The 24,189-nt window shown below is 37.2% G+C and overlaps 1 protein-coding gene across 2 annotated transcripts in view; it reads right to left on the bottom strand.

Moving 5' to 3' along the window:
* Positions 1 to 645: 645 nt before the first annotated feature.
* Positions 646 to 24,189, bottom strand: part of Smc6 (structural maintenance of chromosomes 6) — a 62,210-nt gene continuing 38,666 nt past the window's right edge. The window contains exons 18-26 of one of the 2 annotated variants that reach the window (XM_041639404.1): positions 23,263 to 23,343; positions 22,161 to 22,331; positions 20,293 to 20,430; positions 16,991 to 17,136; positions 15,097 to 15,222; positions 11,074 to 11,179; positions 4,352 to 4,504; positions 2,342 to 2,439; positions 646 to 1,383 (exon numbers count right to left, since the gene is read on the bottom strand). In XM_041639404.1, coding sequence (XP_041495338.1) covers positions 1,269 to 1,383; positions 2,342 to 2,439; positions 4,352 to 4,504; positions 11,074 to 11,179; positions 15,097 to 15,222; positions 16,991 to 17,136; positions 20,293 to 20,430; positions 22,161 to 22,331; positions 23,263 to 23,343 — 1,134 coding nt within the window. In that variant the 3' untranslated portion in view covers positions 646 to 1,268. The remainder of the gene's footprint in view (positions 1,384 to 2,341; positions 2,440 to 4,351; positions 4,505 to 11,073; positions 11,180 to 15,096; positions 15,223 to 16,990; positions 17,137 to 20,292; positions 20,431 to 22,160; positions 22,332 to 23,262; positions 23,344 to 24,189) is intronic. The other variant, XM_041639403.1, reaches the window with a different exon arrangement.

The following is a 24,189-nucleotide window of genomic DNA, read 5'->3' on the forward strand; positions in this document are numbered from 1 at the left end:
CTCTGTGAAATCAGGGTGTTTCTAATGTCATTCCACTATCAAACACAGGCTTTGAGCCGAGCTACTCTGACAATAGGCATGCACCTCCCGATCTCCCCAGTCCTGCTCTCATGTTCAGTCCTCATTTTCACTTTTATTTTAAGATAGGTAAAGCTGCCCAGGCTGACCTTGAACTTACTCTATAGCTTAGGCAAGCCTAGGTGATCTTCTTGCGCGCGCGCGCACACACACACACACACACACACACACACACCACCACCACCACTACCACCACCAGTGGCAGTACCACCAGAAACAGAGGGCCTTTACACTAGGGAGACAAGCTACAGGTCAAAATGGGAACTCTATCACACAGCTTGGGTAGAAGACAGTTTAAGGACAAAGGAGAAAGCATTGTTGGGGCTGGCAGCACTTCAGTGATTTATCAAAGTGCCTAATAAAAGGTACTTTTGCCAACTTAAAATTAATGAAATATAGTGATTAAAAACTATACCCCAGGGGCTGGAGAGATGGCTCAGTGGTTAAGAGCACCGACTGCTATTCCAAAGGACCTGGGTTCAATTCCCAGCACCCACATGGCAGCTCACAACTGTCTGAAGATCCAGTTGCAGAGGATCTGACACCTTCACACCAATGCACATAAAATAAATAAACCATAAAAAATTAAAAAAATAAAAATTATACCCCAAATCTATAGTTGTACCCTAGTGTTAAAAATCAATGTGCAAGCAAAGATTTTGCTTAGTATATCCAGACTTCTGTAGGTCTCTAATACTTAAACTAAGTGTGCAGTATATCCAATCTTGTGCACTGCATCCCCCATTCCATACTGAGACATTTGCTAATTTTAAAAACTAGGCCGTAACAACCTGGAAGTCAAAAGTAAACATCAGGTGTTCAAACTTTTATTATAATTCTTACAAAATACTATAGAAATGAACGCAAACTGAACAGATATGTACATTTGCATATGTACAAAATTTTACTCCTGAAAAAATTTATAAAAGTAGATGGTAAAAACAAACAAAACACAGAAACTCCAAAGCAAGCAAACTTAAAAGGTTTAAAACCAGTATTGTGAAATTGGTTTTCACAAGGAAAGCAGTCGTAATTTTATCTATTGGCAGCGGCTGGTTTTCTAGGCTTTCCACAATCTATGGATCAGGTGACAGGAGCCTCTTCTATTTCAGAATCTTAGTCTCGTTCTATTTCATCTGCCAGTCCAGACCCCTCACAGTCTTCCAGCAGGAGGGCAAGGCACTAAGTTGTCAACTGGTGTTGTCATCTTCCTCTTGAGTCACAGGTCGGAAAGGCAATGTGGCTTGCCCTCTTTCAGGATCAGACATTCGAAGAATTCTAATCAGTTTACTTGAAGGAAGTGAGCTAGAGGAAGCAAAATTAAACATTCAATTTCCCCCCAAAAAAGTTTCTACTCATTAAATATTTGCACTCACCATTGGTTCAGTCCCCAACAATATGAGCAATCAATGAATGAAAACTTCCTGCTAGATACTAATATTTTTCAATTTGGATGAAAAGGGAATAAAAAAATTTTATGTCAGCTATTTCACATTCTTGTCTAGAGTGGCCTATATATTCCAAATCAAACTTCCACAGAATCACAATCCTTCATGGCAGAGGATGGCTAACAGAGCAGAGCTCTTTCTAAGACTAGTGTTTCTAAGTAACCAAGAATAAAGAAGAGGAAATCTTGAGTCATTTGTCTTACACAGAATTACTAAAATCAAAAACCACAAAGGAACAAATTCAAAATCAAGTCAAAATTACTTTTGAGTCCATTCATTTCTTAAAGAAGGGGCAGGACATGAATAAAGTCTATGCACCTAGGAAAGCAGAAGTCATCTTAAGTCTGCTGAGCAAGAAAAGGACTAAAGCCCCCTCACCCTGGTTATTTACTTCTGTATTTAAAACCATGCCAGTCCCATGCTGTTTTCACTCAGGACTACTTTGGCTGGCTGGGAGTGTGTGTGTGTGTGTGTGTGTGTGTGTGTGTGTGTGTGTGTGTATGTGTGTGTGTGTCTCCATACAGATTTCTCTCCCATTATTAAATGGTGCATATATTTAGAAATGAAAGATGCTCTGAAAGGAAGACCCATTGAGTCTCAGACACACTGAGCTCAGAATGTTTGCTGGATGATACTGGGTATCAGGGCACACAGCTCTAGACCTACAGAATGAGACACCTTCATCTGGCAGGTATGACTTTGGAGCCTTGTATGTGTAGGGAGGGGTGTTAAGTTATGTACGTCACTTCTACATGTAATCAGAAAAACAAAACACACACATATGTGTGTGTTCACAAAAAGTTTTAAGAAGTTACCTCATGCTTTGAGGGGTAAGCAAGATAAATTGTCTAAAACGCTGGGAATCTGCCATCTTAAGTATCATGTCCATTGCAATTCTCCTATTAACCATATCCTGAAGAAAAAAATGATAAAAGTTAGGACTGGTTTCGCATCAGCTATTCCTGTAAAAGCACATTCTATTGGCTGAAACAAACTTCTAGAATTTGGTTCATTACTTTATATACAATACCACGTAGATCATTTATAGAAAAATAGTATCAGAAACTATAAAAGGAAAATAACTGAATAAATATCCTCCTAGGTCATTTCTATAGACATGAGTATTTATATTATGGCTTCCTCTCTCAAACACATGTAACAACTAGAATAATAAGAAAATATACCAATAACACAATTATTACAAAATTAATCTATAGGTACAGTAATAGTTAATTCCTCAGGATAAAGACAAAACAAGTCTAGTTTCAAATTTATCAAGTTTCTTAGAATTTGGCAGTCACAAGGCATCACCAAATCAGCATCATTGAAAGATAAGCAGACTTGAACACACAATGTATGAAAACATTAGACCGGTATGGAGCTTGGAAAATTACAGGTTAGTACAGCTAAAATTTTTATACCGTTAAGGGTCTCAATATTACCTTACAAAATTAAATACTTTAGATATAACCAACTAGGGCTTTTAAAAGAGTGGTTACCATCGTCAGGCCTGTTTTTACAAATCAACTCTCCTAAAACATGTGGAGGATGGGCTGCAGAAGTAGCAAGACAGTCCGAAAGCCTAGCTCAAGAGGATACTACAGCAGCTGGAGGTAAACAACAAGAGGTAGCAGAGCCACACCAGGAGGGAGAAAAGGGTAGAAACTTTTGCAGAGGATCAAAAAGGACCAGTCAGCGTGTAAGTCAAAGGGAAGAGTTAGTCAGATATACACAGGTTTTAGAGCTAGGTGATTAGAGTGGTAATGATAATTTCTCATTAACAAGGTAAAAAATTTAGTAAAGAAAAATGTTTTGAGAGAAAGAGCCACTTGGTCTCAGATACACTGAGCTCGGATGCTGACAGTTTACTGGATGGTGGAATGGTAGTGGGAAATCTAGACTGCAAATGAGATATCAGGACAGAAAACATCCATCAAGTAGGTCTATAAGCAGATAGTTTTGGAGTCTGTAGGGAGGAATATATATGACATCAAATCTACACGTGACCAGAAAATTAACAATACTGTAGAAAGCAAACCGAAAAATTCAAACACTCGGTGATATCAGAATTGGGAGGTAGAAAGTCAGATTAGAAAGAGGACACAGAAAATGAAAGAGTGTAGAGGCGATAAGAGAACACATCCCAGAGGGAGGTCAGGTGCCAAGTACTCCAGTAAATAGAGACCAAGCTGATCAACAAGCGCTGCTGTAGAGCCTGCACCCAGACTACAATGCATCAATAGTAAGGGCATTGTTAAGGCACAGAGTCTCGTCTGAGCCTCACTGCAGCCCAATGAGGTAGCAGATAATAACGTCATCTATTACATAGAGAACTGAGACCCCTGAAGGGTAAATCTAAGTCATTTGAAAAATTGTAGCAGACCAAGATTTTACAACCTTTTTTTTTTTTAATCCTTAAAGTCAAATGTCCTTGCATCTCTGTTATCTAGCTTGCCTTCATGTTATTCTTTTGAAAAGCCTGGCCATAACCCAAGGAGCCAGTCTACAAAAGCTCTGTGTTAAGAAGTAAAAGTTTTATGATTATTTCTAGGTTGATGGCAATAAGCTAGGGAAAAGGCTGAAGGAGAGAAAGCCTGCTAGGTGGAAACTCACAGTGTACATCGTTAGACAAAAGCTGGAGTATAGCTGGGTCTCTAGAGGACCACAGTAGCCTTGGAGATAACTAACCTATAGGGTTGTCCTACCACTAACATCACAAAATAACGTGGCAAGGCACGCCTACCCTGCTGTGGGGAAATAAAAGATTCTTCCTTTCAAAACATTCCAAACAAATAAAAATTAGAAAAATTAAAATTCAACAGTACCATGTAGACATCAAACTCATCCAGGCATCTGAAAGGTGATTCGGCAATGGACCACAGGGAAAGGATGAAGCACACTGTGGAGAAAGAGCGCTCACCGCCGGACAAAGCACGCATGTCATTGAAGGAAGCTTTATTTCCCTCTCCAGGCTGAACCTTTAAGGGTGATCACAAGAAATAGGTTTACAGTTAGAGAGAGAGAGAGAGAGAGAGAGAGAGAGAGAGAGAGAGAAAAGAGGTAAAGCTAAGATCATTTAGAAGTTTGAAAGAATCTATTCCATTCAAAATATTTTATATTGTAACAGCAAGCTATCCAATTTTTGTTTCACTTTAAAAGAATTAAACTTAGGGGCTGGAGAGATGGCTCAGAGTCAAGATGCTCTCACAGAGGACCCAGGTTCAGGTCCCATCACCCACAATGCGATCCATGTCCATCTATGAGTCCAGTTCCAAAAATAGGATTCCTTCTTCTGGCTTCCTCAGGTTTCAGGCATGCACTTAGTGCATAGACATACACGTAGACCAAAAGTCCATACACAAAAAATAAATTTTAAAAAATTAAATTGAGTACTTTTTGTGACCTTAATGGAACCTAACATGCCAAAATTCCAAAGGTATGAAAACAAATCTAATACTTAACCAAACATTATTTATTAAAACAAACAATTTAAACTAGTTCTTCTAAAACTGTTACCAAGTTAAGCATTTAAAGTACTGAGATAATTTTTCATTACTAGAATCATAGTGACATCTAGTGGTTACACAGCTTTAATAATTGAGATTGTCAAAACAGACCCACTTAAAGAGGTTTACCCAAGAACAGTGGGAATGGACTGAAAGACATTTTTAAAAATAAATTTTAAAACTCTCCAAGGTAAAAACAACAACACCAAAATCAATTAATGATATTAAAAGCATCCTTTTGCATAATTTCGTGAGACAATAATATAAAGAGACAGTCTATTTTATTTTGACAAAACTGTAGACATACTATATATCTAACAAAGTGAAAAGACCAGTTTTATATAAGTATCAGGCATATGCTATTCTCAAATGAGCATACGTTCCTTTTTTGATATTTTAAAAGGCTTACAAAGTCTGAATTTAAATGTATACTGTATATCACATTTGGAAGACAAAATGCCCCTAAGGAGATAAGCATTTATTATACTTGAATTTACATGCAAAAGTAGATGGGTTTTCAAAGTAATGCCACTTTCCTCCCAATAGCAATGTAGTAGCTCTGACTCCGTTTCCTTACCAACCGAATTCCCAGTCCTGCCTATGTTTGTGCTTCGCTGTGACTAACAACCTGAGCTCTGCCCTGCCCACGTGCTTAGCCTCCATTTGATTTTAAAATGGGCCCAAGTTTTTTTTTCTTTTATTATTCTCAAAAATATCTAGATAAGTTCTTTTATTATGTACCAAAAATTACCTTTCCCCAGGCAATAGCCTCCCTTACTATGGCTACTTTTTAAAATTGCTTTTTGTGTCCTATTTTTTAAATCTTCATGAAAATACTTTACTTTTTATTAGGAGGCAAGGGTGGCACAAATTAATGGAGCATGGTGTATTTATTTCCACACATATGAAGCACACACCAGTCAAGTAAGAATAATTAGCATTTCAATCCCCTTACTTGTGTCTGGGATAAAAGTCAGTTGGTTTTTTTTTTCTTCTGTTGAACCAAAGGAATAACCGATAATTTGAATCCAATATAATTCATGAAATGATCACCCTTTACCCACAGGTTTACAGCAGTGTCTGTCTAGATGAGGGAGTCATGGTCAGTCTGCTTTGCAGTCTCCACTGTCTTGTTACCCCTGGACATGTACTTTCTCCTCTCCTCTTCTGCTCTCACAGAGATCTCTGTACCCGAATTCCTAGTTATCTTCTCCTAGCTTCCCGAGACAGACCACTATTGCTGGATCTACCTTCCTGAAACATGTATAGAGCACCACAAATTCCTTTCTGAAAAGTGCTACAATGCCTCATTCAAGTTCTGCCATGTTTTACTATTTTATTGTTGATGGAAATTATCTTCTAATTCCCATGTGATTTGTTGTGATTCCTTAATCATTTAGAAATCTGTAATTTTATAAATTTGGGATTTTTAGGTACTGTTATTTCTAATTTCATTCAATTATAACTTTAATTCTTTGAAACTTATTAAGATGTTTAACCAAGGACAAGAAAATGGTCTCTGCTGGTAAATGTTCCAAAGGCAGTTACCAAAGATTATAATACACCACAGTGTTCTACATTTATGCTACTGGGTCAAAATTTTGGTAATACAATAAGGCTTGTATAACTTTAATGACTTTATGATTTTTCCATTAATTACTGAGTGAAAATTCCACCTATATTTAACTATTATCGTGCCCTTTAATCCAGTTTTCCTGTATTTCCTGTCTTCTGACTATACAAGTATTTTTCAATGTAACTTTCTAATCCTATGAAGCACTCCTTTTGGTCTCGAGCCTACGGAAACCTTGTTTTGTTAGCAGCAATGTTTAAGTTCTCTTGTCTATCTGGATGACACATCTTTGTTACATGTTTTCACTCAGGATCTTCATTGTCCTTATGTTAAAACTATTTCAAGTCTCCCTCTACCAGAACTGATTCATAAATCTTATTATACACATTGGCAACCTTTGCTTTTAATATACTTTCTTGGCCCACAAAGGCATAATGTAACTACATTTTATTTCTCACTATTTTGTGTTTGTCTCCCATGTTCTTTGCTGTCTTCTCTCTTTTGACTATTTTGAGACAGGGTCTCCCTCTGTAACCTACAGTGGACTCTAATTTGTATTAATCCTCTTGCCTGAGCACTCCAAATGTGAATAGACATACCTGGCTTCTCACTAAGCAATTTCTTTTAGTTGGCCTTTAACATGTATTCACTTGACATTCTTTGCAGTGGCTGTGCTAGAGACCTCAGCGTAGCCCTCATGTTTTGGTTTATTATAAATTAAGAGCACTTCCCAGATTGTGAAAGAATCTGAGAACAGGTTAAGTTTGATGCTCTTGGCCCCTTAAATACTTTGGTTCTCAACATTTTTCTGTTTGTGGAACTCCAATTACATTCTCACAAAACCTGCTAATTTTGTCCTGTTTGGTGTTTTTTTTTTGTTTTGTTTTTATGTTGCTCACATATTTCTTTCCGACTTACTTGAATTCAGTTATATTTATCTTTACCTACATCCAGCTGGCGATTAAGCCAAGCCAATCAATGAGTTGTTCATATCAAGTACTACATTTTAAAAGTTTTAGAACCATGTTTTGTGTGGATTAAAAATCTGTATTGAAACTGTACTTTGCTATGGATAACTCTTATTTCATGAAACATATCACTTGTGGTAAGAGACCAGCCTACTATCTACTGTAACTATCACCATGAGTTTGGCTCTATTCTTGCTTTTCCTTTTAATTATCAATCACATTTCCAAGTCGTATTTCTCTGGTAACTGTTACGGCTTTGAGACAAAAAGAAAAGAAAAGGAAACAACAACAAGAAGAGGGCCAGCAAGATAGCTTAGCAGGTTATGGTACTCGGGACCAAACCTGAGCATCTGAGTTTCATTCTTAGGGACTCCCAGAACAGAAGGAAAGAATAAACACTTGCAAATTGTCCTTGGGCCTCCATACTTACACTGCGGCATGAAATCTCAAATAAATGTAAAAAAACCTTTTTAATTTTAATAAGATCCAGCAAACTGCACACAATTAAAATACACAATTTAATTAAGTTGTAATAAATATGTTTAAGTATGAAACTGCAATTCAGAATAAAGAACATATCCATCGTTCTGTAAATTCCCTTGTGTGCTTGGTTTCCATAATCTGGATGGCTCTATATCACAGGGGTTCTCAATCTGTGGGTCACAACTCCTTGATAGGTCTCAACGACCCTTTGAGGGAGGTCACCTAAGACCATCGGGAAACAGATTTACATTATGATTCATAACAGCAGCAAAATTAGAGTTATGAAGTAACAGGGTCAACAACTTTCATAAATGAAAATAATTTTATGGTTGGGGTCACCACAATATGAAGAACTGTATTAAAGGGTCACAGCATTAGGAAGATTGAGAGCCACTATGTAACAGAACCTTATTGTCTATTACTTTAGTCTTTAGTTAATGGAAGTCTTCAAATACTGTTCTTCCTTTTCAAAGTTATTATAACTGTTTTAGTTCCTTTGCATTTCTACTCTCCACACATTTTAGAACCAGCTTATCAATTTCCACAAAAAAGCTTGTGACTTTACAACTGGTGTTGAATCTAAGAACCAAAATTTTGACATGTTGAATTGTATGTGCTGTATGCATATATGCTTTATATACATAAGTGTATGCAGTATGTGTGTGCATGTGTGTGTGTGTGTGTGAGAGAGAGAGAAAGAGAGAAAGGGGGGGGAGGGAGGGAGGGAGGGAGGGAGGGAGTTGTTTTCCTCAATCCTTTTCACATTTATTTTTTTTGAAACAGGGTCTCTTATTGAACTTGGAGCTCATTGATCCAGCTAGACTTGCTGGCGAGGAGCCTATAGAGCTCTGGGGTTGGTGTGTGGCCTTTTATGCAATGCTGGCGATCTACACTCTTTAAGTCTTAACACTTGCAGAGCACTTTACTGGATGGGACTTCTCCCCAGACCCTGCTGAGTCTTTTGAGTCCTGACAACCATGGATTTCTCACTTAGGTCTTCATTAATTTCTCATTATTTCTCTTGGCTTTTTAGATATTTTGTCAGATTTCTATGTATTTTATATTTTAATGTTGTTATAGATGGTATTTTAAAATTTCAGTTTTTGATCATGCTGCTATATATAAAAATATAATTCACTTTTGAATGTTGTCTCTGTAACCCTGCTTAGTTCCTTATTATATAGATTTCATCACATAGACGGCCTGGTTAAGTATAAATATAAGGAATTTGACTTCCTTTATCATCCCTTTCTTTTGTTCCTTGATTTTGGCTAGAATCACTGGTACACTGATGGTGAGCATGGACAACCTGCTTGACTCCAAACTATATGGTAGGGACTCAAGTCTTTTTACTTTATACTTAATGTTTTGCATAAAAACAGATATGTTATCCGACATAATAGCTAGCCTACCAAGGTGGAGTCAAGTTTCCATTTGACTAGGACATACTATGCTAAGGCTGGCTGACAGTTAATATGGGAGAAATCATGGTGCAGGAGAATTGTCTGTATTGTGTCAATCATGTTTTAAATAAACGCTGATTGGTCAGGCAGGAAGTATAGGTGGGAAAACGAGACAGGAAGTAGAAATGATGTAATGAGAACAGGAGAATTCTGGGAAGGAGGAAGTTGATTCCTCCCACTCCTGCCCAGACCACAGAAGCAGCAGGATATGATCTGCTCCACTGAAAAAGGTACTGAGCCACATGGCTAACATAGATCAGAAAAATGGGTTAATCAAGATGTGAGAGTTAGCCAGTGAGAGGCTAGAGCTAATGGGCCAATAAGCTTTATAACTTATAGAGATCTTTGTGTGATTTTTCTCTAGGACTTAACAGCTGGGGGTACAGACAGGACAGAAAACCCCAACAACAAGCAGGCTGGGCCCTCTCGTTACAAAATCAGGCCTGGAGTGGATTTATAGTCTTACTAAGATTTAGGCTCTGGTGCCTTTGCCCAGCCATGCACAACCTAAGCCCTCAAGAATGAACTGAAATAGTAGTCATGTGCCTATTACTCCACAAGCCCTGCCACCTAGTCTCAGAAGTCCCCGTCACCACAAAAATCCTGACATCAGCAAATGCCTCCAGGAAGGAAAATATCCAGCAATGTTAGCTTGCTTTGGACAGGCTCTCCCACTTCTTGGAATTTCAATTCATCTAGCCACTGTTGCTTCCACAGCTTTCCAATGTCTTTAAAAATAGAATTTTTGCAATTTCTTGTACTTTTGTAGTAAAAACAATGGGTTATCATGACATATTACCCACCAACCATAGGCCTAATTCCTCCCCATACTTTTAAATCTGTACCTTTAAAAAACTGGATCTCAAAAATGGTGGGTAGAGAGATGGTGAACACAATTTACCAGTGGAAATTTAATCAATCAATCAATCAATCAATCAATAAGGCAAGGCCAATATTTCCTATTTTGGTTAAAATGCAGAGGTTCTAAATGACAAGGGTACCCCAAATACCAAATATTTCCTGTGAATATTTGAATAGAAGGATAAAATTATGGTATCAAGGATAGCAGTTACTATTTAAAGTGGGAAACTGTTTTTTTATCTTCCTATACAATTGTTAATCCATATCCCCACACCACACGTTCTGTACACATTTCCACAACCAAAGAATCTACAAAGGTAGTTATCTACAGCAGATAATTAAATTACAAAGCAAAATCTTCTTGGTTTCCCACAGTGGGACTACAGACAATGGACTTTCTATAATGTCCTACATGGTGCTGTGTAAAACTTAAAGAGGAGTAGACAAGATTAACAATTGTTAGACTGAAAATAAAACTCTACTTATCATCCTAAGAAAACAATGTGGCCGGGGGAAAAAAATCCAAGCTACTAGCTTTATTAGTAACAACTTAATGTGAAAAATACTAGCACAGATCATTTTAGCTTAGAAATAAATTTCTATTTTCTAAAGATTAACAGGAAAAGGTTGATCAACGTCTCATCAAAAGAACAGAAACAACTAATAATAAAAATGTGGGGTCAAGATACTTACTGATATGCTAAGAGTTTCATTCTTGTGGTCGAAATTCATTTTCCCACAATAAGCCCGCTGAGATAATAAGTTGTCAAAGTATAATTTGCATCGCAATGTCAAACACCTTGAAATAAAATAATTTGATACATTATAATACAGAACTATATGTTCGACATGATATAAACACAGACAACTATGCTAATGTTTGGACAACAGCTCTCCATTTTAATAGGTGTATTTAAGATGTTTTTCCCTATGTTTTTAATATTTATTTGTGTTCTGGATTTTAACAAACTCATTACTTTTATATCAAGTATTTATAAACAAATAAAGATAGTCTACATTTTAATATGCCCCATTATGACAGTCAGTCCATGTGAATGTATTACTCACCCAAATAGTTTATTCAAGGCATTATTACTCTCACGCATAAGACAAATCTTGTCCTTAAAGAAATTAAGCTTTAGAGACACCAAGGTAAATAAATATTCATCTTCTTTATCTGCCTGTCTGTTCCCCCAACTTCACAGCGGAAAGAAGGTTAAGGGAATGTTTTAGCCTTTGTTGGTATACTATAAGCCTCATCATTTCTGCTCCATTATCAGGTGACACTGAACTATTAAGGAAATTAATTCAAGATGTAAGAGCTAGTTAATAAAAAGCCTGAGCTAATAGGCCAAACAGTGTTGTAATTAATAGTTTCTGTATGATTATTTGGTTCTGAGCGTCAGGAAAACAAACAGGTAGTTTCCGCCTACATGTTCCAAACTATATGAACTCTCTACACTCAAAGACAGAGAAATCTAGATTTTGGTTTCTTTCACTGCCTCAACACTAGTAACTGGATTCCACAACTCCCTATAACATCCTTCAATACTCCAATGTATGGACTGCTTCCATTCACAGGATTTCTATCATAAACTGTCCAAAAATAAGGTTAGAGAGTAGAGAGAAATGATTCTAACAAGTTGGTCATGTTTGTTCTCTTTCCACAACCGAGAAAACAATATTGAAAAACACTTCAGTGTTAAAGCCTCTACTAAGGTAACACACTATGATGGCTAGTTTTGTCAATGTGACAATCCAGAATAACCTGAGGAACGAGCCTGAGCATACCTGTGATGGATTATCTTTATTGGGTTAACTAAGGCCAGCCTAGAAGACCATTCCTTGGGCACAGGATCCTTAGCTAATGATGTAAAAAGGGGTCAGATCAGCATGCATTCACACTTGACTCTTGCTTTTTCCCTGTGGATACAACATAACCAGCTGCTTCAAATTCCTACTCCTTTGACCTGTGATTCCTCTGCCTTGACCTGTGAGCAGAATTAAACACTTCCTCTCTAAGTTGCTTTTCTCAGAGTATTTGTTCCAGCAACAACAACAAAAAAAAAACCCAAACCAAGAAAGCACAACTTTTACAGAGACTATTTAAATGTTAGCTTCTATAACAACAAAGAAACAAACTACATCTGGAAAACATGTACATAACAGAAACTTTATTTTAAATTTAAATTCAAAATAAAAATAGGGAAATTAAATATCACTTTTTTTTTGTTTGTTTGGTTTTTGTTTTTGTTTTTCGAGACAGGGTTTCTCTGTGGCTTTGGAGCCTGTCCTGGAACTAGCTCTGTAGACCAGGCTGGTCTCGAACTCACAGAGATCCACCTGCCTCTGCCTCCTGAGTGCTGGGATTAAAGGTGTGCGCCACCATCGCCCGGCCTCACTTATTTTTTCTAAAACTCTTCAAAACCCAGACAAAATACATGAAATAAGAGTTTTCAGTCTGGATACCAAATAGCAAAGGCAGTTCCAGTCAACATGATCTCTGAAAAATAGGAAATGAACTGATGAGCCCTACAAATGGCCCCAAATTACTACTCATTAAAGAATAAAGCAAATGTACACTTTCATGCAGCCTAGCATTTGAGGAGGAACACAAAGCTAGAGAGCACAGCAGACTGTGGAGGACATACCATAGTTGTGCCGATGACCCTGACCGGAAGTATCTGTTTATGCACATTTACTGAGATGCAACCCTGTACCCACAAATGCGCATGATTAAACTGCCCACTCTAAAACACCTTAGTTTAAAAATTCAACAACTAGGAACAGGCGGTAATGGCGCACACCTTTAACTCCAGCACTCAGGAGGCAGAGGCAGGTGATCTCTTTGAGTTAGAGGCCAGCCTGGTCTACAGAGCCTATTCCAGGACAGTTAAGACTGTTACACAGAGAAAGCCTGTTTTGAAAAACAAAAACAAACAAAAAAAACCCCCAAAACAAAAGAAAAAAATATTCAACAACTATACACATGCATTTCAAAGTTTACTGTAGTCCAAGGCTATGATGGAACATTTTATCTTTAAAGCCGTACCTAGTGGCCAGCAAGATGGGTAAAGGTGACTGCCACTAAACCTGGCTCCTGAGCTCAATCAGGACATGTGATGAAAGAAAAAGATGAACTCTTGCAAACTGTCCTGACCTCCACATACTAGGTCATAGCATACAGGACACATATATGCCAAATAATAAACATAAAAAAATTTAAGGCCACCTCTGAATTTCTCCATATATACAACAGCTAGGTATATTTTCATGCATTTCTTTCTAGGAAGTTGATGGTTCAGTTGTTGAATTGCCCCCTAAAGTGTAAAGATCTGAGATTGGATCTCTAGACATCATATAAAAAGCCCCACATAGCCTCAGGCTGCTGTAACCCCAGCACTGGAGAGTGGGGAGTAAACAGGCACAGATGGTTTCAAACCAGCCAAATTGATGAGCTTCAGGCTCAGCAAGAGATGCTAGACAGCAAAAAAAAAAAAAAAAAAACCCTGCAAATTTTTAAAAATTTGGGGGGTGGGGTGGGATTAAGGAAACACACTTGTTATCAACCTCAGGCCTCCACACACATATGACATGCTCTATACACAAACACAATCGTAGAAACTGGGATATAAAGACAAGTAAGAAGCATTGCTGAGGAACTGTATGGGGAAAACATAGGTTAACAGAACTATAGCTGCCTCGGGATATGAATATTAAAAGCTATAACCTCTATAAACTGCCTTCCAGTTTTTATCCCCTCCTCTGGCTTCTTGTGGTATAAGTAGGGGATCTATTTACTCCTGAAAGAGCATGTATATTTTGAGTATTGTCTTAGTTAGGGTTTCTATTGTTCTGAAGAGACACCATGACCACCGCAACTCTTATAAAGGAAAACATTTAATTGTGGTTGCTTGTTTATAGTTCAGAGGTTCAGCCAATTATGGCAAGAAACAAGGCAGCATGCAGGCAGACTTAGTGCTAGAGAAGGAGCTCAGAGTTCTTAATCTTGACTCACAAGCAACAGGAAGTGATTTGAGACACTGGGTGTGGCTTGAGCATATGAGACCTCAAAGCCTACAGTGACACACTTCCTCCAACAACACCACACCTAGTGCAACAAAGCCATACCTAATAGTGCCACTCCCTTTGGAAGACATTTTCTTTCAAAGTACCATATGTATGTTATTTCATAGCTTGTTTCCTTGGCTATTTATTCAATCAATATATATCAAGTACCAGCTATATTCCAAGCACAGTTATAAACACTAGACACAGCAGTAAAAAAAAAAAAAAAAAAACATTTATAATCATGGAACGACACCATTCTAGTAGATCTCGGTAAAGCAATTGAGATAGTGTCTTTTTTTTTTTTTTTTTGAGATAGTGTCTTAAGAGGCCCCTCCAATCTCCCTTAGTAACATACAATTTCCAAGAGTAAAATCAATTGCTCCAGTACTACTAGGTTCTCACTCAAAACACCCTCGTGGGCAATCAAGCATCTGAGAGCTATCTAGTAAAGGATACCTAAAAGAAAAGCTGGGCCAGCTTGTTGTTAAGGTCCTTTAAAAGTACTGATTCAACTACAGTTTCTAAATGTGGATCATGCAACCATAGTATCTCATACAGCTGAACTTGAGGAAAGAGCTAATGATTTCATTATTCATATAGAATAATGTGAAAAGAAAAAGAGATATACCTTTCAAATGCACTTACCTTCTAAACTGTTGGTATGTTTTGTACCTATGAGTCATTATTTCTTCTAGTAATTTAATGAACCTTCTTAAAGTTCTTACTTTATTATCCAGATCAAGATAGGTTTCTCTTGCTTCCTGGTACTGCCTATTTTATGAATAAAATATTCAGTAAATAAATACAGACATAGAAGTAAAGTTTCAAATATATTTTACTGGAGAAAGAAGGGGAAAGAGTAGCACTGAGAGACCCTAAGAACAGTGATTCCATGAATTTCTAGTCAAAGCCTATTCCCACAAAGAATGAATGCTACCAGAGACAGACAAGGCAACTGTGAAGGGGTAAAGGAGAAAATACAGTGAGATGGAAAAGGTTAAGTATACAGGTAAGGCTCAGGGGTGGCAGATCTCAGAAAATACTAGTTAAATGACACTTTCTAAAGATAAAAGGGTCACACCAGAAAGTCTTCTTAATAACAATGTCAACAAGGAACAAAGGGACACAAGGTCAGTATCGGAACCCCTCCATTCTAAACAACAGAGATCAGCGAGGTAAGGAAGGCATACCTACTCAAAACTGCCACAATGGAAGAAAATCAACAGGCTGACACTCTCTTACTAAATCTAAACCTTACCTATTTGTCTGGTTGGCCCATTGAGGACCCAACTGGTCTGATGCTGGCTAATTCAGGACACTGTGATTGCACAGCAACAATGTTACAGAGTTACTCCCCCTCCCCAGTTCATTCATACACACACACACACACTACTGAGAATCAAAGCCTGAGCCTTGTGTATGATAGGCAAGTATATACTACTGAGTGGCATCCACATCCAAATAATGGAATTTATAAATTTTTTAAAAAGTGTGATATACTGCCTCCAGAAAGTTAATAGTCTGATTTTCTCCCCATTGTTTTGAAAATGAAGCTCAGATTACTTGTTTTCTCAAACTTGCTTTTAAAAACTACTTATTTATGGTGTGCACCTACAAGTGGAGGTTAGTGGGTACCCAATGCTGTCAGTTCCCTCCTTACATAGAATAGGTACCAGGAGTTGAACTGTAGCCGACAGCCAGGCTTGGCATCTGGTGCTTTCACTTGCTGGACCCCTTCTCAGCCTTTTGTAATATAAAAAGGGATTTTGTAGAAAAGCTGTAATTTTACTAATCTTTAGCCATTCTTCAGTTAATGTTTCATTTGTAAAAAATAATACCTATAAGGGGCTTATTTCTCACCTTACGTTACAATATAAAAGTAGTAACTCATTTAAAGTTACAACAAATATTCCACAAAGCATTTTGATTCATACTGATGAAATCCTTTTCAGAAAAGCTTGAACAACCATGTGCTAGGTTTCCTCTAGATTCTATTTATTATAGATTCTTTCATTTAATTTTCCTAACAAACTCTAAGTAATCATAATTGTACACATTATGTAAATGGAGAAGGCTAAAGAAGTTTCGATGATTGGCCAGTCATGGCAGTAGACAACAGCAAAATCATAAAGTCCTCTAATTCTCTTAAAGCCTTCCTTTATATCGGTAATGAAAGAACACCCATTTCAACAAGACATCAATGACCTAGACTACTAGTGACTGACTAATTCCATTTGTTTCTATGCATGTGGAAAACAGCTTCTAATTATTCTGACTTGCAGTTCTGGATCACTTATGAAGTTTAATATTTTCCTGTCCATATGATTCTTATAACATAAATTGATTTATGCTAAAATGTCATTCCATAATTTAGTAATAAGTTATTGTTCATTGCTAGTAATGCTCATCTAACATACTACTCCAGTACAATTATATATTGATGGTAAACTTCATCCAAATTAAATTTACATACAAAATGATTCAGTCTTAATAATATCCATGGATATTACACTAAAGTAGAAAATTAAAGATCACTTACTTCATTATTTCTTCTCGATCTCCATGACTAGCATGTTCTGCCTGTATTTTTTGTCTTAACCGATTAATTTCTTTGTCTAGAATTGATGCAGATTTCTTTACTTCTATCCGTTCTGGGCAGATCTGTCTTGCTTGTGACATTTTCTCCTAAGAAATGATATTTAGATCTTAAAAACTTCTTTGTTATGATAATTCATTGTACTAACTCTGCCAAAGCATGCAAAGTAAAATAACTTAAATTTAAGACATACATTTACTATCAGTGGGGGTTTTTTTTTGAAGATTTAATATATTTAGTTATGTGATGTGGGATTTCCCTCTGTATGCTTAAATACCATTAATGATTAAAGAAACTGCTTTGGACCTATAGCAGTGCAGAACTTAGGTAGGTGGGGAAGACAAAACTGAATGCTGTGAGAAAGAAGGGTGGAGTCAAGGGATGCCATGGAGCGGCCCCCTGAAATAGATATGCTAAAAATTTGCTGGTAGGCCATGATGTCATCATGATATACAGATTAATAGAATTGGGTTAAATTAAGATGTAAGAGTTAGCCAATAAGAAGCTAGAGCTAATGGGCCAAGCCATGTTTTAAATAATATAGTTTCTGTGTGATTATTTCAGCTCTAAGCTAGCTGGGCAGCCAGGAACCAACAAGCAAACCTCCTTACTAATGTGTATGTATGTGTGTATGTATGTATGTATGTATAGATGCCTGTGGAGGCCAGAGATGTTCCATTCCTTCCCCCCCCCCGGGGGGGCAGAGTTACAAGCAGTTTTGAACACTAGACATGGGTGCTGAAAAGCACATTCAGGTCCTGTGGAGGAATAGTATAAATGCTCTTAGTTGCTCAACCAGCTCTCCAACCCATATTAATGTTTTTCTCCTTGCTTTTACATTGAAGAAATAAATTTCCCTGTCATTAGAAATGTGCCATCTTTAAGATGTACTCTGAAGAACAGAGGGATGGAAAACACAGACCATCCTGTTTATAAGCAATGAAAAAGAAATGCAAGTATTTTCTCATACAGTATCTATTTTATATCATAATGTATTGTATAATGTTTGAAACAAATATGGGAACAGATTAAGAGTTCCACTCATTTTCCTTACGACATAAAGCAAAGATGGAATCTACCTCTTCTGGCTAGAAGACTATCTTCAATTTATTCCCTAAAAACCCAGTGGCTGCTTAGCTATGAAGAGGCACAGCTGGCAGGAGTTAAGCCCTGCCAGCACACACCCCAGTGATGCAGAGGCATAGCCCTGACATTCAGTGGCATGCACTTAAAGAGAAATACCTAGTGAGAGAGCCATATTCTCAAGCACTGAGACACATTTTGAAGGATACTAAGTCTCCCTGTTAATTTACACAAGTACCTGCAGAAAACAAAGACAATTTGTTTTTTTTTTTTCTAGAAACATGAGATTGGGGAAAAAAGGCTCATAAGAAGCAAGTAGGAAAGACAACATAGCAAAATGGAAGGAAGGATGAAAACAAGAGTATAAGGATCAGAGAGATATGGGAGAACGGGGGAAGATAAAACTAACCAAAATGAAATATGTATAGAAACTTCATATGGAAGCTTATTACTTTATAGTTAAGGGGCTCCTTGGAACTCTCCACAACTGATGGACCTACTGCTGAAGACAACATCTACAAAAAGATGGAAAGAAAATCACGGATCATGGAGAAATCTAACTGTTATTTACCCAGAACCTTCACCTCAACTAACTAGTGTTCGTGGTACTGGAAGGCACTCTACACACACTACCAGAGGAGAAAGGTTAGCCCCAATGTAAACACTATAGAAACCCTTCAATCTACAGTGGTGACCTTCATGCAAGATACATTGGTAAAATGATGTCATAGAAGAGGAAGTTAACTAATCACTATCTGAATAGAATTAAGGCCCACTCCATGAGATGGAACCCACACACCGCACTGAGTGGCCAAGCACCTGAGACTAGATAGGACATAGACCTATGGGAAACCAAAATACTTCTGTTATGCTAAAGGAACATAGCAATAAAATTGCTTCTAACAACATTCTACTATATTTGTAGATCAGTGCCTTGCTCAGTCATCATCAGAGACATTTCCTCCTAGAACAAATAAAGACCCACAACCAGACAATGTGCATGTGCAGAGAAGTGGGGGGGGGGGGGCTTCAAACACTCCATTCTAACTGGGATGTCTCCATCAAAACTTTCCCTTCAGGGTTCAGGAACTCTGCAGAAGAGGCAGAAAGACTGTAGGAGCAGCCACAGGAGATAGAGAACACCAAAGAAGCAAGGCCTTGCAGACACAACAAGACTGTCACACACAGGAACTCACAGACTGTGCTAACGTGTACAGAACCCGCAAAGGATCTTACTGCTAAGACAACAGACCCAACATTAACCCAGAAGCTGTCTCCAAATACTAACACACACAGATGAAGATCCCAACGGACTTTCACTAGGTATACAAACCACACTTAAGAGCAGATCTCATGCCCAACAGCAGATGGTCAACAAGAAATAGATCTTTTGCATTATGGTTTCTGATTTTGTCTTTATGGGCTTTCTGTGTGTGAAAATGTGTGTCTCAGCATCTGTACATGTTTGCGTTTTTTTCTCTTCTATTTATTTGTTTTGTCCTATTCTGGTTCTGTTATATTTATTATTATTTTTAGATCTCTATTTTCTAATAATAAAGAAAGATAATGTGTAGATTATGGTGAAAAAAGTGGGGCTGGAGTGATGGCTCACTGGTTAAGAGCATTGCCTGCTCTTCCAAAGGTCCTGAGTTCAATTCCCAGCAACCACATGGTGGCTCACAACCATCTGTAAAGAGGTCTGGAGCCCTCTTCTGGCCTTCAGGCTTACATACAGACAGAATATTGTATACATAATAAATAAATAAATATTAAAAAAAAAAAAGTGGGCAAGATCTGGGAGGAATTGGGGGAGGGGAAACCATTATCAGAATATACTGGATGAAAAAATCTAAAAAGTAAAAAATAACAAAAACTAAAAAGAATTACAAAAATCATAATGATTCAAGTTGTAGATAAAATAATTTGAAATGAAAAAAGCAAATCAAGAGCAGAGCGGTGGTGGTGCATGCCTTTAATCCCAGTACTCAGGAGGCAGAAGCAGGCAGATCTCTGTGAGTTCGAGGCTAGCATGGTCTACAAGAGCTAGTTCCAGGACAGGCACCAAAGCTACAGAGAAACCCTGCCTCGAAAAAAAAAAAAAAAGAAAAGAAAAGAAAAGAAAAGAAAGAAAGAAAGAAAAGCAAATCAAACCATTGGCTAACCTGTAACTCCTTTTCCTTCATGTCAAGTTCTCTTCTCTTTTTATTTAAGGTATCCAAATGTTCTTTCTGTTTATCTTCATAATGCTGCTTTCCTCGTTTTTGGCTATCCACTTCAGAGTCAGCAAGATTTAATTCATCCTATTTCAATAAAGACCATATAATCTATAAAGAAAAGTGGGTGATCTGGGGCTCTGGGAACAGGGGACAACTTACTTACCTGATAAAGTGCCCATACACCAAGTTCTCTCTGAGTGCACTCACCACCTCCCCACGACACCTCTGACTAACACTGGGTATACTCCCAAGTTCACTATATTTGGCAGCTGCTAACATATTACAGTGGGAGTCTTAGGAATTCAATTATTTTGTTTGAAAATCATCTTGGCTTTGTTACTGACAGCTGGTATGACATTCTGAGGAGGAGGAAAAACCTCCTGCTAGTACTTGATTACAAGCAGGTTTACCAAAGAATTACGCTCCTACCTTACAACAATTTAAAGGCAAGGCAAAAAACAAAGATAAAAAATTCTTAATGTCTTTTATTGAACTTAGTTAAGAACTCCCAATTCCAGTGTTTGCTGGACCTTAGGTATTAATTAAGAACAGAGAATTCAAAATAGAAATTAGAGCACTAGAGAATATAACAGACACAGAGAGGGAAAGCTCAGAGCTACCGTGCTTGCACTGCTAGCACAAGAAAGTCCTGAGTTTGTCGCAGCAACATATACAAAGCAGATCAAGAGCAAATAAGCCCAAAACATGGTTTGTTCTTCATTCCTTTCTAATTTTAAATCTTTTGGGCAAATAATTTATCTGCTAATCTTCTGCTTTAGCACATCACTATTAATATTTTGAGTGACCCTGTTCAATTCTTTTATCTGTGTAAGATTTTCAATGTTACCTTACTTTTATTATAGTTTCATTGTTGCAATTCTTGAGACAAAATTTTTATTTTATCTATTCAAATTTTTGACATTTAAAGTTTCATTCCTTTTCTTATTTTAAGGCAAAATACTAACTTTGTTTTATTTTTCATTCTTGGGTATTTTGTAGGCTGATACTTATTTCCTCTAGGACCTGTCTTTTCTTATTTTTTATCTTAGCCAATAGTATTGTTTGTATGAAGAAAAACAAAAACTTTAATGTCTAAATTGTACATCCCTAATAATCAGTTCATTTGCCAGTGAACTGTGCTTTATCAATGAAATTTCAAATTGTGAAAACAGAATTACTCATTGGCATGGCATTAACAATAAGGTGCAGAATAGCAAAACTATCATAAGAATTGAAATTCAGTTTATTAACTTATATATAAATAATTAATTAGTTTGATTTAATTCACCTCACTTTATTTCCCTAAATATAGTAACAAATAGTATATGCTTAAAATAAAAGTCAAAGGAAAACAGCCCAGAGCCATGTGTGATGGCACAAGTCGCTGATCCTACCAATCGGGAGGCAGAGAACGACTAACCTCCTAGTTCAAGAAGTTAATAAAACAGAGAGACCCTGTTTCAAAACACATCAAAGAAATCAGTCTCAAATCTAACTGCGATGTGCTGATAAACAGCTTAAATCACAATTTATTTCGAGCTGGCTGTCACAGCTGCTAATTCATGAATAACTAAGTTAAGGTGGGAAGATTCCAGCAGAGACTGAAACAAGCATTCAAAAACACCCCTACCATTGCTGCTTCTGGAAGACAAAGGTTTTGATCCAATTAATCATTTTTCTAAAGTCAAGAGCAGAGTATTTTGTAATAACCGGCTTAATTCAACAATTTATGTTTATATTTACAACTAACCCGTGAGGATCTCTAAGTTTGTTGGTAATAAGCTGTAACAGAAAAGAAAGAACTGTACAGATACCTTGAGTGGATCTGCCAGCTCTGACAGCTGGTTGATCTTTAATTTAATTGTATCATACTTGTTCTCTGCTTCAATTTTTAGACTTTTAAGATTCTCCATGTTTTCTTTTTGTTGTTCCATATTTTTCTCAACCATCTGCATTTTAATTTTATTTTCCTCAGCTTCATCTTCCTGATAAAATTTAAAGAACATAGAGTTAAATACAAGTTATCCAATAACAACAACAATATATATACATATACTCTGAGAAAGGACAACAGGAAAAATCAGAGCTACGATAAAAAACAAATGAAACACTTTCATGCTTAAACAGAAATTTACAAGGTAGGGCAAAAAAGTTCAAAAGAAGGAAGGAATTGCATTCATCAGTCAAGTAAAATAATCTACTAGCTTCCTTTCAAAATGTACTTTGTATAAATCAGTATTTATTCTGTGACAATATGGTATTGGCTAAGTAAAAAAAATTAAAATATAACCTATGCTTTTATAAAAGGTAGTTTATCAGTAAAATAAATGAATAAAAGGAAGGAAACAAGACTAAAAAAACTCAACAATCCTCATTAGCCAAAGCTCTGCAGCACAGGAACCAGAGCTGGTGCTCACTGCTTACTGTAAGTGACAAATATGCTGCCACTCATCACGGAGGACGTGAGTCACGTGCTCCTCTGTTGTGCTCCAGAAAAGGGTAAACTGGATGTCACAAATAGAAGGCTAGAAAACTTAAGTATAGAAAAACATGTAAAAAGAGAGAGAGAGAGAGAGAGAGAGAGAGAGAGAGAGAGAGAGAGACAGACAGAATATGAACCTGGAAAAAGAAATCCAAGCTCAACCCTGACTGACTGGAAAGAGAGTCCTGACCTCCCTCAGACCCCAGTCAGGGGGAATGCCAGGCACTTCTCTGAGAAGCAGAGCTCTCAGTACACTGTTTAGATGCACACACTTTGCTAACGTGTGTTAGAAGAACAGGGCAGTGGTGGAGCACACCTTTAATCCCAACACTCAGGGAAGCAGAGGCAGGAGGATCTTAGTGGGTTCAAGGTCAGCCTGGGCTACAAATGAGTTCCAGGACAACCAGGATTTAAATGGAAGAAAAGCATTTTACCAAGGTTGCAATATCGACAGACTGGTGTTCTTCTATATTCTCAAGTTCCCGAATTTCAGAAATATTTTTTCTTATTTTCATCTAAAAAGGAAGTATTTAGAATTTAACAAAAACAGAATTCCTTGGAAGACTATTACACTACGAAGCTCTACTATGCTTATCTCACAGCAGGATGCAGCAGTCAACAAAGGAGACATCTGTATTCCTCCATAACCAGGTGAGAGTGTTTCCCATTCTACCATGATCCTTCTCACTACTAACCCACAGCCATGCAGAGAAGATAGACGAAATCTACCTTAGCATTCCAAATAACTGAGTCTATGAGAGAAAATGCTTCTCTAAAGTAACAAATGTTTCAAATTATTGAAAGATCACTGTAGAAATACAGTGTCCTTCTCAAAGACCCAAATAATTCCTGGGAAATCTGGGAGTCCATGCAGTTAAAAGTATTTTCAGAAAAGCACTGTAACATTATCCACCATTTTTTATCAACGCTTTCTCTCAATTTTACAGGTACCTTATAACTGTACAAATCAAAAACCAAAATTTTTGTTTTCATTTCTAAGTACTACTGGGCAGTGAAAATACCTTTAATCACAGCACTTGGACAGCAGAGGCAGGCAGTTCTCTGTGAGTTCAAGGCCAGCCTGGTCCAAGTAGCAAGTCAAGGACAGGCAGGGCAATACAAACAAACAAACAAAAAAACCAAAACAAACTTTAAGTACTGATAAGATACAACAACACACTAGTGCTGTGTAGTTTTGCCTCAACTCGACACAAGCTAGGATCATCTGTAAGAAATCATTAATTAAGAAAATGCCCTGTACATATTCCATACTTTCTTTATCCATTCTTCCATTGAGGGGCATCTAGGTTGTTTCCAGGTTCTGGCTATTACAAACAATGCTGCTATGAACATAGTTGTGT

The sequence above is a fragment of the Microtus oregoni genome, unplaced genomic scaffold (assembly GCF_018167655.1).
Source record: "Microtus oregoni isolate MIOR12 unplaced genomic scaffold, Mior012 000058F_ref0000040, whole genome shotgun sequence".
Taxonomy (NCBI): domain Eukaryota; kingdom Metazoa; phylum Chordata; class Mammalia; order Rodentia; family Cricetidae; genus Microtus; species Microtus oregoni.